The 14,198-nt window shown below is 36.2% G+C and overlaps 1 protein-coding gene across 1 annotated transcript in view; it reads right to left on the bottom strand.

The window, feature by feature from the left end:
- LOC150076876 (spectrin beta chain-like) overlaps positions 1–14,198 on the bottom strand; it is an 800,006-nt gene that overhangs the window by 442,948 nt on the left and 342,860 nt on the right. Inside the window, exon 22 of the mRNA XM_090386889.1 lies at positions 3,224–3,289. Coding sequence (XP_090243015.1) covers positions 3,224–3,289 — 66 coding nt within the window. The remainder of the gene's footprint in view (positions 1–3,223; positions 3,290–14,198) is intronic.

Genomic DNA, 14,198 nt, shown 5'->3' with positions numbered 1-14,198 from the left:
GAGAATTACCACTGGATAATGGTAATTCTCAAGTGGAATATTGAAGGAGTTCAGGCTGTTTGGCAGGGTAAGGATTCTCAAACAGGAAGATGGAATGTAGTGTGCTAAAATTAGCAAACTATAGATAGGATTTGCAATTAGTAAAAGGATATTAATATATAAGAAGAAAAGAGTGGGGGAAAGAGAACCTACAGAAACACCAGCATTAGCAAAGAAGTTAGAAGACAAAGCACCATCACCTGCAGTAAACAGTGATAGAGAAAACTAGATACCTAATAGCAAAAAACAGTCAGAAGAGCATAATATGGAGTTTAAGAGACCTTTATGCCAATCAATAGCCTAGAAATAGCAAGAGCAACTGCTTGAATTTCACCAAATTTTTCCACTGAATTTGTCCAAAGATTAGTAACCTAAATCAATACAGGCTTTTTGGCAACACTAATCAGATGGAAGGTTTCAAAACAGTTTTGAGCAAAAAACTGGCTGGATATGTGCAATCTTCCAAGCAGAGGAAAAAACATCAGTAGAATAAGAAAATGTAAAGAGGTGGCAAATTAAACAAGCTGAAAAGCACAGCTTTTGAGAACAAGTGGTGAAATATCATCAGGACCTGGAGCTTCCTTGGCATCTAGATTGTTCAGAATTCTTCTAACACTTTGTTGACGGATCATGGGAGCAACTGAGTGGAGTGCTAGTATTAATCATATGGTGGAAGGAAGTGCAGCAAAAAAATAAAGTAAAATAAATAAAAATATAAAAAGTAAAAATAAGGGGTTGTGATTAGCCCAGTGGTTAAAATGCTGAATTACCAATATCATGGACCCAAGCTCAAACCCCACCATGGGGGAGAAGAAATCACACAGTTGTAGTAGTAGTGGTATGTGATGCAAGAAAGCAAGAAAGAAAAAAAAAATCACACCATTCCCTCCAAATGCCTGTCCAGTTCCTCCTTAAATTTATTCAACCTATCAACTTCCACAACGACAGATGGAAGTTTGTTCCAGCAATTAACCACCCGCTGGCTAAAGGCAAATTTCCGCACATCTATTCTACATCTGTCTCGTTTCGTTGGTCTACCTCCCCAGGGTCGAAGTGATGGCTGAGGCAAAGAGTGGTGCCATCTGGAGTCACTCCCATAACCACCAACCACCATTTGATGTAAAAGCTAAACAGGTCCACCTCCATAGTCTGCACCAAACTTGATTTATACTGCATCAAGTTTGGTGCAGAATAAAGTCACTTGCATTTGGGCAAAGGGGTCAGTTCGATAAGTCGAAAAAAGTCTCCCACAGACTAGAGAAGGGCGAGTGGCACCTTCTCCCGTGTATGCTACCACAACTGAAGGGCAAGACCATCCAGGCCAACCAACTGGAAGTGCTTCCTGCGCAATGACACCCAGAAGGGAAGAAGCCAATGAATAAAGAGGAGCATCGAAAAATAAGCTCATCATGCAAGCATACTGCGAAGTAATGAAGCTATAGAATGTACAGGATGAAACTACACACTAAGTGGTTGGAATGATTCCTGACAGTGAATAGAGGGACCATTGTCATTAAGAACCTGATAGCTCCTGCAATCTTGACAAAAATCAGGCAGGATGTGAGTGACCAACTGAAAACAACAGCGAATACAGACATAATGGAACCAGAAGTGGAGGAACAGCAAGTACAAAAACTACAACCCAGAGCAGCTGAAGTGGACACAGACGATTTCACAATACAGGTGACCCCTGTTTAATGCTGATAATTCGTTCTGGAAAAACAGAGCTAAGTGAATCCACGTTACACGAGCATCGCATTCTCATAAGGTAACATATGTATTTGTGAGTTGTGGTCGGTGCCATAGGATATTTCTTAATCAATAATAAACAGTAGTGAAAACATGCACAAATGTCAGTCAAAATATTTAATATTCAAATATTTGTACATATAAAATATTCTCCATTACAGACGTATATAATTATGTGATAACTACTACGCATCAAAATTAAACTTAAAATTCCAATTAAAATCATAAATTTAATTGATCTAAATTGATTTTAATTGATTTAATTTAATTGATGAATTTAATCATGAAAAATGTGTCGATTTTGGGTTGTACTTTGGCCCTCTTCCTGGTAAACTAAAAGGGGTTTTAATTTTAAATCCCCCCCCCCTGAATCTGATTTTCTATCCGTATTATTAATAGCTTTTCCATCTTCGATATATAGCACCTGAATGCTGTTTTGTGATCACTGCTGATCTTAAATGCATTGATTCTTTAACATTTTCTTCTATACGTGCACTGTCCCTTAAAATAGTATTCACTGTTGAAGCAGCGAGACCTAATTCCGTGCAATAGATGACAAAATTTGTCCTGCTTCGTACTTCTTAATTAATCATCTTCATTTATAAATCAATTTTGTTTTGTTTCCTAGCATTGCCAACACTTGCACTTTCCATTGGTCCCTTTCCCTTCACCATTGTAATAAGTAAATAGGAATGAAGAGAAGATTCTGAAAATTTATTTATGTTTTTATATTGAAGATATCAGTGAAGAGAAACTCATTTCCCCATAATACTGTAACGTAAAAACCCATACAATCCCAGTTATCAGTATTATCACAAATGCAATAAGATCGAGTTTACTACCCGTTTATAACAGATTGCGCTAACAGAAAAGCCCAATAAACCAGAAAGTGCAAACTGTTTTTATTGTTTTATGGTAGCAACATCCAGAAATGTGTTTTAGAAAAAAAATCACAAAGCCATTCAAAATTAATTCTTATAATGGAACATATGATAACGATGAAAGTGTAGTGCAATTTCCATTATAAAAATGACCTTTTAGAGAGATAAATAGCTTAGTTATATAGAGAAAATTTCAACTTCCATGATCTTGGAACGACTTACCGAAGGTGGGGGGGGGGATGTTATTGGGTTCAAATTACGATATTTTCACAATACCTCCATTTATTCCTATGGGATGCAAAATATGTTTCCACGTTTTTTTTTTTTTTTGTTTTTTTTTTTATTTTGCACCAGCCAGCAAAAACTTACGTAAAGTCAAATTTCTATGAATCGAGTATTACGTAAACTGGTATTACATAAGCTGATATAAAACAAACATTACTGGTTACATAAAATGCATATAAAAACCTAGTAAGAATCACCTAATGAATAAATTGTGTTAATTTCATAAGCCAAATTTTTACAATTAAAAATTACAATTTACATTCACCTACCAATTGTGTTAACTGTTCCCAGACTGTCTTTATTTGCAGAATTCTTTCCTGAATGGCTTCAGCTTCCTGAAAAAGGTCAAAAATATTTTAATATCAAATAAAGTGGAATTTAAAATATTTGAAATAAGTCATTTTAATTATGGACACTAAGAAAGCTTGCTGACCACATATACACTTCCAAATAAGCTGTGTTAGCTAGGTAAATTACATATATTAATAATGAAAAGGTAAAGAACAAATAAAGTTTTACATCAGCTATAGATTAAAATCATTTGAAATATAAAGCTTAAAATCACTACAAATATGAATATAACAAAAAAGAAATTCCAAAGCTTTCAAGAGAAACTACATTTTCTGTTTTGGTAGAAAGCATTCTGTACATTTGCCACTAAAAAAAAAAAAAAAAAAAAAAAAAAAACTCAAAACCTGTACGTATTATACACTATACTGAGTTGAATCAGAAGAAATAGTTTGGAAAACATTTATAAAAGAACACAAAGCTAAGGTAAGACTACCATCTATCTCTTTCACTTCCCTCCCCCCATGACTCAAACTTTCAAAATGTGTGGAATTTGTAAAAAAAAAAAAAATAATAATAATAAATAAATAAAATTCAACAAAAGAATAAAATGGTAACACAAATAAAATGTCTGCTGAAATTCCATCTCACCAGGAACCAAAAAGTACCAGAGAATTAAAAAAAAAAAAAAAAAAAAAAAAAAATCCAAGGGCATCATTACATTTCCTTTGGATATTTCTACATACACTGTGATGGAAGTTTTATCATTGTTGGTTTTTCAGGTGTATCAACAACTTTGGCCATGTATATTATGATTGAGGCGCCTCTGTAGCCAGGTGGGAAGGAGCAGCAGTGCGTAGCACACACTTCTTGATTAGACCGGGGTTCGAGTCCGTCACCACCAAATACGGAGGATGCAGAAAGGTCAGGGAATGACTACCGCATATCCAAGAGCAATATGGCCTTAGTTGCTAATGCTCCTTTTTTTTTTTTTTTTTTTTTTTTTTTGATTTGGTAGTTGTTGGCGCATCGGCTTCTGTGGCCATATTGCACCTCCCAAGGGTTTTGCAGTACTTTGATCCAAGCCCGAGGCGGGAATCGAACCCGCGACCTTTGGGTTGCCGGGCAGGTACTTTACCCACTCGGCTAGCCCGGTCGGCGCTAATGCTCCTAAAAACCAAATAACAACATATGACTGAACAAGCGTATATGTCTTAATGGCCAATTTGCATGTTGTACAAGCTCAAAAATCCAGAATAACTCACAGGGAAAAACTCACTACCTCTGTCTAAAATTGGCTAGCTACAGCAACAAATGAAGGGGCTTTTAATAACTTTCACACAATGATGGGACTCAAATTCAGATGTCTCCAAAAAAGTAACAAGTGGAAAAACCATTATCCTATAATCAATGATAGAGACTCATAGCAAAGGGCTACAGCTCTTTAACCCAGGTAGGGTTAGAAGTTAATGAAATGCAAGATCCTTTGGCCAATGAGATATATACAGCCTCTGAATTTTTTTTTTTTTTTTTTCTCTACATGGCCTTGTGAGACAGAGTCCAGGCAGACAAAATCCTATTTTGGAATATTTATTCTTTTTAGTCTATTTGATTGTATTTTTTTGAATCTTATTTCACAAATTTCAAATACTCTGAAAGTATGAGTTGCAAAAGGGATAAGTCTCAGCATGTTGTGTGCATTTGTAAGTTCTTTCCAGATATACCTTCAAATTCAAAGCAATATACAAAGGGTACTAGGAAACTGTTTTGCAATACAATTTTGTTTATTTAATTTTTTCAAAGTAATTTCCTCTACATTCAATACACCTCTCCATCCTCCGAAACCAATCTTAAACCAGTTCTGCCAAGTTTCACTAGGGAGTAAAGCCCACTCGTTGTCCCAAGCCCGTAGAAGGTCCTCATCACTGGAGAACCGCCTCCCTTTTAGCTTCATTTTCACATGCGGGAACAGTGCAAAGTCGCAGGGAGCAAGGTCTGAACTGTAGGGAGGGTGCTCGAGAAGTTTCAGTCCTGTCGTGGTCAAATATTCGGTGCAGGCTTTGGCGCGGTGAGTTGCAGCATTATCGTGATGGAGGTACCAGGTGTCCATTCTTGACTTTGGCCGCAGGTTCTTCATAGATCCAATGACTTTAGGCAGGCATTGTTCAGTATACCACTTAGCTGTGACTGTCTTCTGCGTGTCCAAAACGACACGTTCCACAATTCCACTCGATTTGAAAAATACAGCTATCATTTTCTTCTTTACAGATCGGGATTTTCTGACAATTAAGGGTGTGTCGTCATCATCAAAGACCCAAACTTTGTTTTGAGCCTTGGTCGGCAGATCGTAATAGTACAGCCAAGTCTCGTCACCTGTCACGATGTTGTTCACATACCGAGATTGTCCCTTATCAAACTTTTTTAACATCTCCCGGCACCAAGTCACATGTCGTGTCATCTGCTCTTCAGTCAGTTGATGCGGCACCCAGAGAGAACAAAGTTTCTTCACGTGCAAATGATCTTGCAGAATCGAACGAATTGCTGGTGCATTTAGGCCCAAAGTATCCTCTATCTGTTGGTAGGTCACTCGCCTGTTTTCGTCAAGCATTTTCCTCACAGCAGTAACGTTTTCCTCCGTAACTAACGTTCGTGGCCTTCCCGGCCTCTCAGAATCCTCCAGAGTGAAATTTCCCCTTTGGAATTCTCTATACCACCTGAATATCGTTGTATGATGTGGACAATCATCATCTAGTGCAAGAGTCATTTCTTCTAAGCACTGGTCTATGGTTAAACCACGCATGAAATTATACTGCAAAACTGTCCTTATCTCATTTCGTGACCACGATGCCATCGCAAGCACTTTACACTCTCACTACTAATGAATAACTGAGCCCATCGACTTGGCGCGGCGGCTACTATGCACGTATGAACATGTCTCAACATGCAGCAACAAGCAGCTTCCTGTGATTCATTGTTGCGTCATATTGCAAAACTTTCCTAGTACCCTTTGTAATATGCAAATCTGTAATGGAACCAGTGCCATCTAGGAGGTGGTACTCAACTGAGAATCATCATCTGTCATCATTCTACTATTCCACAGGGGCAACGTATGAAGCCCCACCACGATGCCCTGTCTGTGTACTTCTCTCCATTGTTGATTTCACTCCACTTTCCTCCTCTCGTAATGACATCAGTCTTTATCATGTCCTGTCACTCATTCTTGGTCTTCCCCCTTGGTCTTTTGTCCCTTAATTGTAAATCAAACATTCTTCTTGCCAAACACCTCTTATTCATCCTCTTGACGTGTTCAAACCATTTCAAATGGGACCTTTCAATCCTATTCTGGAGTTTTTCAACCTGAATTCTCTCACTAACCAGATCATTCCTGATTTTGTTGTCTTGTCTTTCCGGCTATGCTCCTCACAAATCTCATTTCTGCCCCCTGAATTCTGCTTCAACTGAGAACATATAACAGTAAACATCTCTAATGGAAAAATATTAGGATGCGAAGAAATTCACAATATGAAATGTTATAATAACGATGCCTAATATACAAACTTCAGTTTGTCTTAAAATTCAACTATGTAGTAATGATGCAATTGCACTAAAAATGTAATTGTAAACAACTAACATACAACCGTTTTTGTCATCAACGAAGCTCTGGTTGGGCTAACAGATCCTCGTTCACATTCACTCGATGAAATTGGTATTGTACTCAGAGTGTCCACCAAATGCTTCAATTCTTCCGAAACCATCTTTTCAATTAGGTATTTCCGAAATCCACGAATTGTATCTCTTTCATTTAACTGTAACCTAATTGACAATTTTCTAACTTAAGTTTCACCAAATGCTATCATTTCACGTGTAGAAGGTTTAATACCTTCGTTGTCCTCGTTTTCTTTCTCTCGTCATCGGTATTGTCACCAGTTCTTAAATTTGAAATTTTTTTACTGTGAACATGTAAACAGAGATAGGGAAAATTTGCGGAAAATTTGGATAATGCACTTTCGTGAAACAACAGATGATTATTTGTTGGGGTAAAAGAAAATCACTCCCTCCTAATTCTCGAACGGAACGCTTACAGTTGATTCATAGTGGTGTCCAACCTATGGCCCACCAGGAAAGTTTTGTTCAGTGAATGTAATTGTGTATTGTACTTAATAAAATTTTCGAATATTTTCAATTTTACTTTTACATGCAACAAGATAGGGAAAAAGGAACACACTAAAGAAATCTAACTTCGAATTTTTTTTTTAATATGGCTCCTGTACGGGAAAAGTTTGGACACCACTGCAGTAGGTGGACCACAGCCCATTGGGAATACACCTTAATCTGCTCACTGCTGACCAGCGCGACTTCTCCGTATGTGGGACTGGTGGTCGAATAGGTTTTACCAGGTACCACTAAGTTGTAAGAATGGTAATCCCTTTAGCCTCTTAATTCGCGCAGCAGCACTAATTGCCTGAAGGCCCGAAATGTGAACAGTGCGTACCGAGTATATACTCTCCTAATCTGTTCGCTATATGAAAATTTCTCGCTCAACGGAAAGTATTGGAAATGTAGCTTCCAAGGGTAATTCAAAATAATTCGCTATAAAAGGATTTTGTTAAACAGAGGTCCAAATGAGTAATTTAGAATTATAAAAATGGTTATACGGTTTTATATAGAAAATATCTTAACAATAGACAGTGAAAAATGCAAATTTAGTTAAATAATTTAAGCTTTTTTGAATAGCAAATTTAAGGAATATTACAAATTTCGAAGTGCATTACATCCAAATGTCACACGTCACTGTTAATAAAGGTGCTGGTACGGCGTACCGTTGCGTACCATCCCAAAAAAAAAAAAAGCACTGGTTTTAGTTATATCTCATATTGTGAATACCTTCACAATGGGTTGCCCTGGTATTGAACTACTTCGAACAAGCAATGCTTAACTAATGGTGAAGACTAATGTTACTTATTCTCAGTGGATACCACCACCCAGTTTAAGAATGTAGTTTATTAACTGATTTCAGACAAACTGAAGGTTCCAAAGATGTACAGCAAGAAAACAAATGATAATTAATTCATTTGTTGGAAAATGAAATAATGGGCAATGCGGAAATCGTACACACCAAGATGGAAAGAGATAGATCTGAATGTGAAGAAGATATTAATTATTCCAGGACCAAACATTTCAGTATATTAGCCAAGCAAACATCCAGTTATAGCTTTACATTATACTGAACAAAAGAGTGATTAAACAATCAACAATATGATATTTATAAGGAGGAACTATGCTGCAAAATGTAACCTTTCATCATCTAAAGAGGTGAAAATTACTGATTTTATATAAATTAATATACATATATATGTTTTAAGCAAAATTAAAATTCTTAAAGTATACAAGTATGTATACTTTTTTATGATTCCCCCAACTTCAACTGACTTTTTAATTAAATAACCACTAGCTCTGATCACGTCAGATTAAGAGGACTTTTACTGTGTTCATTAAGAAAAAGTCAAGCATTGTAAAATGACCTTTACCTAATGAATACATCCAAAACCAAAAGGTTTCTTTTTTTTTTTTTTTTTTTTTTTTTAAGAAATAAAAATAGGCAGACATGCCAGGCTCCACACCCATGTATTACGACTGAGGGACATACTGCTACTGAACCTTCCTTTACACAACTTTCTTCATTTCATTAGCTCAAGCATCAAAAAAGTTTTAAGCTAAATTTGTGCTTTTATAATGACGAATCAGATAATGAAATCTGTCATAATTCATTAAATATTCTTCCTCTGTATGTGCATTTTGGTATTATGGCCCAGTTATACTTATTATCTCATACAAAGTGGAGTGAGTTTTATCAATTCAAAGAATACACTCAAGGAACTGCAATACAGACTTCTGACTGCTTAACTTGAGAAGCAATTTCTATGCTACTATATGCACTACTGAATTCTCATAAGGGTCTGTATGTGTGTCGAGCAGTTTATCTCATGGATTAACTCACAGATAACATTTTTCAGTGTGTGTGTGTGTGTGTGTGTGTGTGTGTGTGTGTGTGTGTGTGTGTGTGTGTGTGTGTGTGCGCGTGTGCATTTTTCAAGGTTTTGACATTAAAAATGTTTTTACTGGAGTTATTCCAAAAATTTCGTAATGAAAAACCGTCATGCAAAAAGCATTATCAAAATTTATTCCAGTTTAATTTATCTTCTACTGGACCAAATCAAATTTAATGAAATTTTGCATGGGGCTTCATCTTAGCTCTATACTAGAGAAAAAACTTTCAAACTTCTGAAAATTGCAGTAGTTTTTTTTTCCCCAGGATAGTGGAAAATGTGAACATGTGATCAAGAAAATTTTCTCACATAATAAACAGCATAATGCGGACGTATAGCATATCGTTGGAAAGCTAAGGAATTTAGAAACAGAAATATTAAAGTGATAAGATACAAAAAAAAACTTTTGGAAACTGGGAAATGTGTTAATTCGAAAACGCATCTGGTTTCAAGTCACCTGGTGTTTTGAGATTGAATGTAATTTTTTTCTTTACAATTAAACTCCGAGGCTGGAAAAGACTTCTGCAAATTTATGAAAACATCCTTTAACTTGGACATGTCATCAGATCTTTCAATAAATGCTACACATAATGGAACAACTACAGATGGTGTATTTATTAATGAACTAAAATTTCTTCAATGTAAAAATTATATATCCCAATTTAGTCGTCACAGACCAATACTTTCAGTAACTGATATGTAATTATTATTAATAAAATAAAAACATTGTTATATCCACGAGTTTTATTAATATCTGAAAATTAAAACGTTTTTAACGCCTGCCGATGACTTAAATGTAAAACACGTGAAATATGCTAGGGGCAGGACACGTTATGTACCTGGTACAGAATTTTTCTTTTGTTACTAATATTTTCAAACACCACAAAGTATGGTAGAAATCTTTTAGCAAGTGCTACCATCTCTAATCTTTTCTAAGTAATGTATGCACAGTTTATAATGGGTGGCAGCATGAAGGTGGATTTTAAAATGGGGGGAGGGGATTACACATGTCAGCTGTTATTGTCCACTTTTGGCATTCAAATGCTGAATATATCTGGAATTTAGATCCAGAGGATAACAAAGTTGAATCCAGTAATGCATAAGTAGTTGTGGAAGAATGGTATTGCATCAAAAAAGAAGTAATGATTGCTTTTTTATGATCCTGATTTCATTTGTGAAATAATTTCATCTAATATTGGGCTACTAAGCTGGAGTAGGAAGTTAATATTTAAAAGCATTTATGTAAAAAGTTTTCAATTTTATGAATTTCAAAATTTCACAAAGAAACTTATTCTATGGGGTACACTCCTAGTGAAAAAAACATTGCTCAAGGCCCAGATACATGAGAGAGAGAGAGAGAGAGAGAGAGAGAGAGAGAGAGAGAGAGAGAGAGAGAGAGAGAGAGAGAGAGAGAGAGAGAGAGAGAGAGAGCAATGAACCACTTGGTGATCACAGTGTATTATTTGATGTGAGAATTAAACATATAATTACTGCCAAGGGCAGAGGAAAGGGCTTTTTCTTTCATAAAGGTGACTACAGTGGTCTAAGACAGTTTTTAAATTATGTACAGTGGGGCAAACTAATGATGTTACCAACAGCAAATTCTAAATGGAAGCATTGAGGGAAGTAATCTTAAAAGCTACTGTGCTTCGTACATAAACTATGAAATGATATAAATGTAAACTTAAAGGGATGTCAAATGAGCTGATCAGACTCATGGCAGATAAGAAAAATGCATAAAAAGTATATAAATTATCAGGTAATATGCCTCTGGTAGATATAAACTATTCTGTAATCAAGGCACAAAGGAACTGGCTTGACTGCAGAGTAGTTGATTTTTTGTGCGAAAAGAAAAGAAAGGGAAAAATCAAGTTATTGCAGAAATGCAGAGAAACTCTGTCGTCAATTTATATTTATGACAGTGAGATAGAGATGGGTCAAAAAAGAAAAAAAAAGATGAATTTTTCATTGTAAATCTGGAGAGTTGGCAGCTATATACTTCACATTGTGATCCATTGTGATCTGCTACAACTGTTGCTGCTAGTAATGATGGAGAGTAACCCAAAACTGAGACACATCCTGTGTATCATTAGTGTCTCCTCATGAATTTAAGAATCTGCAGACACAAGAACCACTAAGTGGCACTAAGTGATCACAGTATATTTTGTGTGGGAATTAGTTAAAGATGTAATTATTGCCAAGGGCTTTTTCTTTTGTAAAGGCGACTACAAAGGCAGTTTTAAAGTACTGCATGGCGGGACAAACTGATGATGTTACCAACAGTAAATTCTAAATGGAAGTAATCAGAGAAGTTACCATGCTCTTTATACAAACTTTTCCTCTTGCAGATGCAACCACTGCCTACAAATGATAAATCCCTTAAACATATGTAGTGCCTAATTGAGAGATGTTTTCAAAATGCTTACAAAATTTTCACAGAACAGCAATTACCAAGGTTCAGATACTGATGTCACTTTTTTCCTAAGAATACCAGTGCAATGATTACAGATAAATAAACATGTTATTTATCTTTACCTTATTAGGGCAGTTTTGCATATTTTTAGTGCATGTCCTAGTAATTCTGCTACATGTTGCGCTTTTACAACTTCTTTGAAAAGTCTGGCATGACTAAACAAGCCATACAATATTTAGTACATTAATACGTTGAACAAGGTGTGGCACTTCAACCATTCAATAACAAGAGCCTGATTTTGAAGAATTTTATAACTAGAATTTAGTTTAATTATTATAATAGCCGAATCGATGAGTGGATTATGATTACAAGATTGAACATGTTGTGTAAATCCTGTGCCTGATAAATTAGACTTGAAGCTATCAAAGTGATAGTAGGCACGTGTGTTACAAATTTTCAAAGTGCCAAATTTAGCTGTTGTACTACCAATGTAACATGCTTGATCTGATTGACATCTAATTAAATATATGTTATTGTAATCCTCTGTCGTATACTCATATGTTGTCCTGTATGAATTAAATTTAGAACCTAATTTATTATAAGATGTAAATATTAACTTAATATCTGTATTCTTAAAAACCTGTCTAAGCCATCTAGCATATTGTTTATGGTATGGAACAACAGTAAGGGTTCTGTGTGTCTTATTCAGATGGTTATTAATATTGTCAGGGTGCTCAGAGTGTAAGCGGCACACCTTGTTCAACGTATTACACACAAAGATTCCAATCAACCTCTCCCCTATTCGGAATTTAGCACGTATAAAGTTTCCACGTACACTGAGATGCATTTTGGGAATTTAACTAGTATATAACATACTTCGCACATTCTTCTCTTTCCACTAAAGCTAACTGGGGACGGTTTCAAAAGTCGCTCCTGAGCAACTATTAGCTTCTACCCCATTTTAATTTTTAATACTTGTATTTAATGAGACAATCATAAAATGGAATGTGTACATTCCTTTCTTAGGAAAATTTTAACGTTTTATACTAATAATTTAGCAAATTTTTAAAATTTATAATTAAACTAAGTTACGAACAGCCACTTATCGGAATTCCAACTTCCAAAATTTTATAGTTACCATGTACTTGTTATAAGTTTCATCAAACCAAATGGATTATTATGAGGTGAGTGGTGAAAATTAAGCTATGCTATACTTATTAGCATTCGTAGAGGCATATGATGCAAGAAAGCAAGCTTATGCAGCATCAGCCAAAAAAAAAAAAAAACTTCCACTTCACCCCTCTGTTCGTTCGTACCTGTCCCAGCTGAGCCTTAAATTTATTTAGGCTATCAACTTCCACAACAAGGGCTGGAAGTCTGTTCCACCAGCCAACTACCAGCTGGCTAAGGGCAAATTTCTGCACATCTATCCTACATATCTTTCCTCAATTTGAATTTATGCCTTCTCAGGTGATTATTCTGAGCAAGAATCCCATCGGCATTGAAAATACTCAAACCATTCAAGGCTTTATACACCTCAATCAGATCACCTTGCCGGTGTCTAGTCTCCAGACACTGTAATTTGCAAAACATAAGCCTTTCTTCGTAAGAGCAACCCTTTGCTCCATTCACTAATTTTGTTGCCCTTCTCTGTACTCGTTCCAGCAGCTCTACATCCTGCTTGAAATCAGCCTCCAGACCTGTATACAGTACTCAAGGTGTGGCCTAACCATCGTCTTATACAAGGGAATATTCACATCCTTATCCCTGCTAGAAAAATTCCTGTATATCACTGACAAGACACCATGAGCTACTCTTGCAGCCCGTCTGCACTGCTCAGAGAACTTCATATCTGCCTGCACAATTACCCCCAGGTCCTTTTCATTCTCTACCACTGTCAGTGTAGTACCACAGAGTTGATACGTTGCTCTGGGGTTGCTGATTCCCATATGTAGTACTTTACATTTGTCAATGTTAAACTTCATTTCCCACCTCTCAGCCCATCTGATCAACCTTAGCAGATCCTGTTGCAGCAGCATACTGTCAGTAGTATCCTTAACAACCTTGCCAATCTTTGTACCGTCTGCAAACTTCGACATTAAGCTTGATATACCATCATCAATATCATTTATAAATACAGAAAACAACAATGGACCCAACACTGAACCCTGAGGGATTCCACTAATAACATTAGTCCACGATGAGCAGTATCCATTGATTACCACTCTGTCTTCTCCCCCTCAACCATCCCTTTATCCATAGCAGCAATTTGCCTCCAATGCCACACTGCTCCAATTTGTGCAGCAGTCTTCCATGTGCAACAGTATCAAAAGCCTTTCTAAGATTCAAATATATAATATCAAAGTTTTAAGAACTGCAAAGAACTGGATGCAGGGAATATATTTCCTGCATCCAGTTCTTTTGTGACTGCATCATAGTATCCAATCAAATTGGCCAGGCAAGACTTTCCCCTTAACAAAACCATGCTGTGTCCGA

The sequence above is a fragment of the Mastigoproctus giganteus genome, chromosome 12, assembly GCF_048544385.1.
Source record: "Mastigoproctus giganteus isolate SK-2022 chromosome 12, ASM4854438v1, whole genome shotgun sequence".
In the NCBI taxonomy this organism is placed as follows: domain Eukaryota; kingdom Metazoa; phylum Arthropoda; class Arachnida; order Uropygi; family Thelyphonidae; genus Mastigoproctus; species Mastigoproctus giganteus.
The sequence above is the reverse complement of the archived record's forward strand: the minus strand, read 5'-3'. Positions and strand labels throughout refer to the sequence as shown.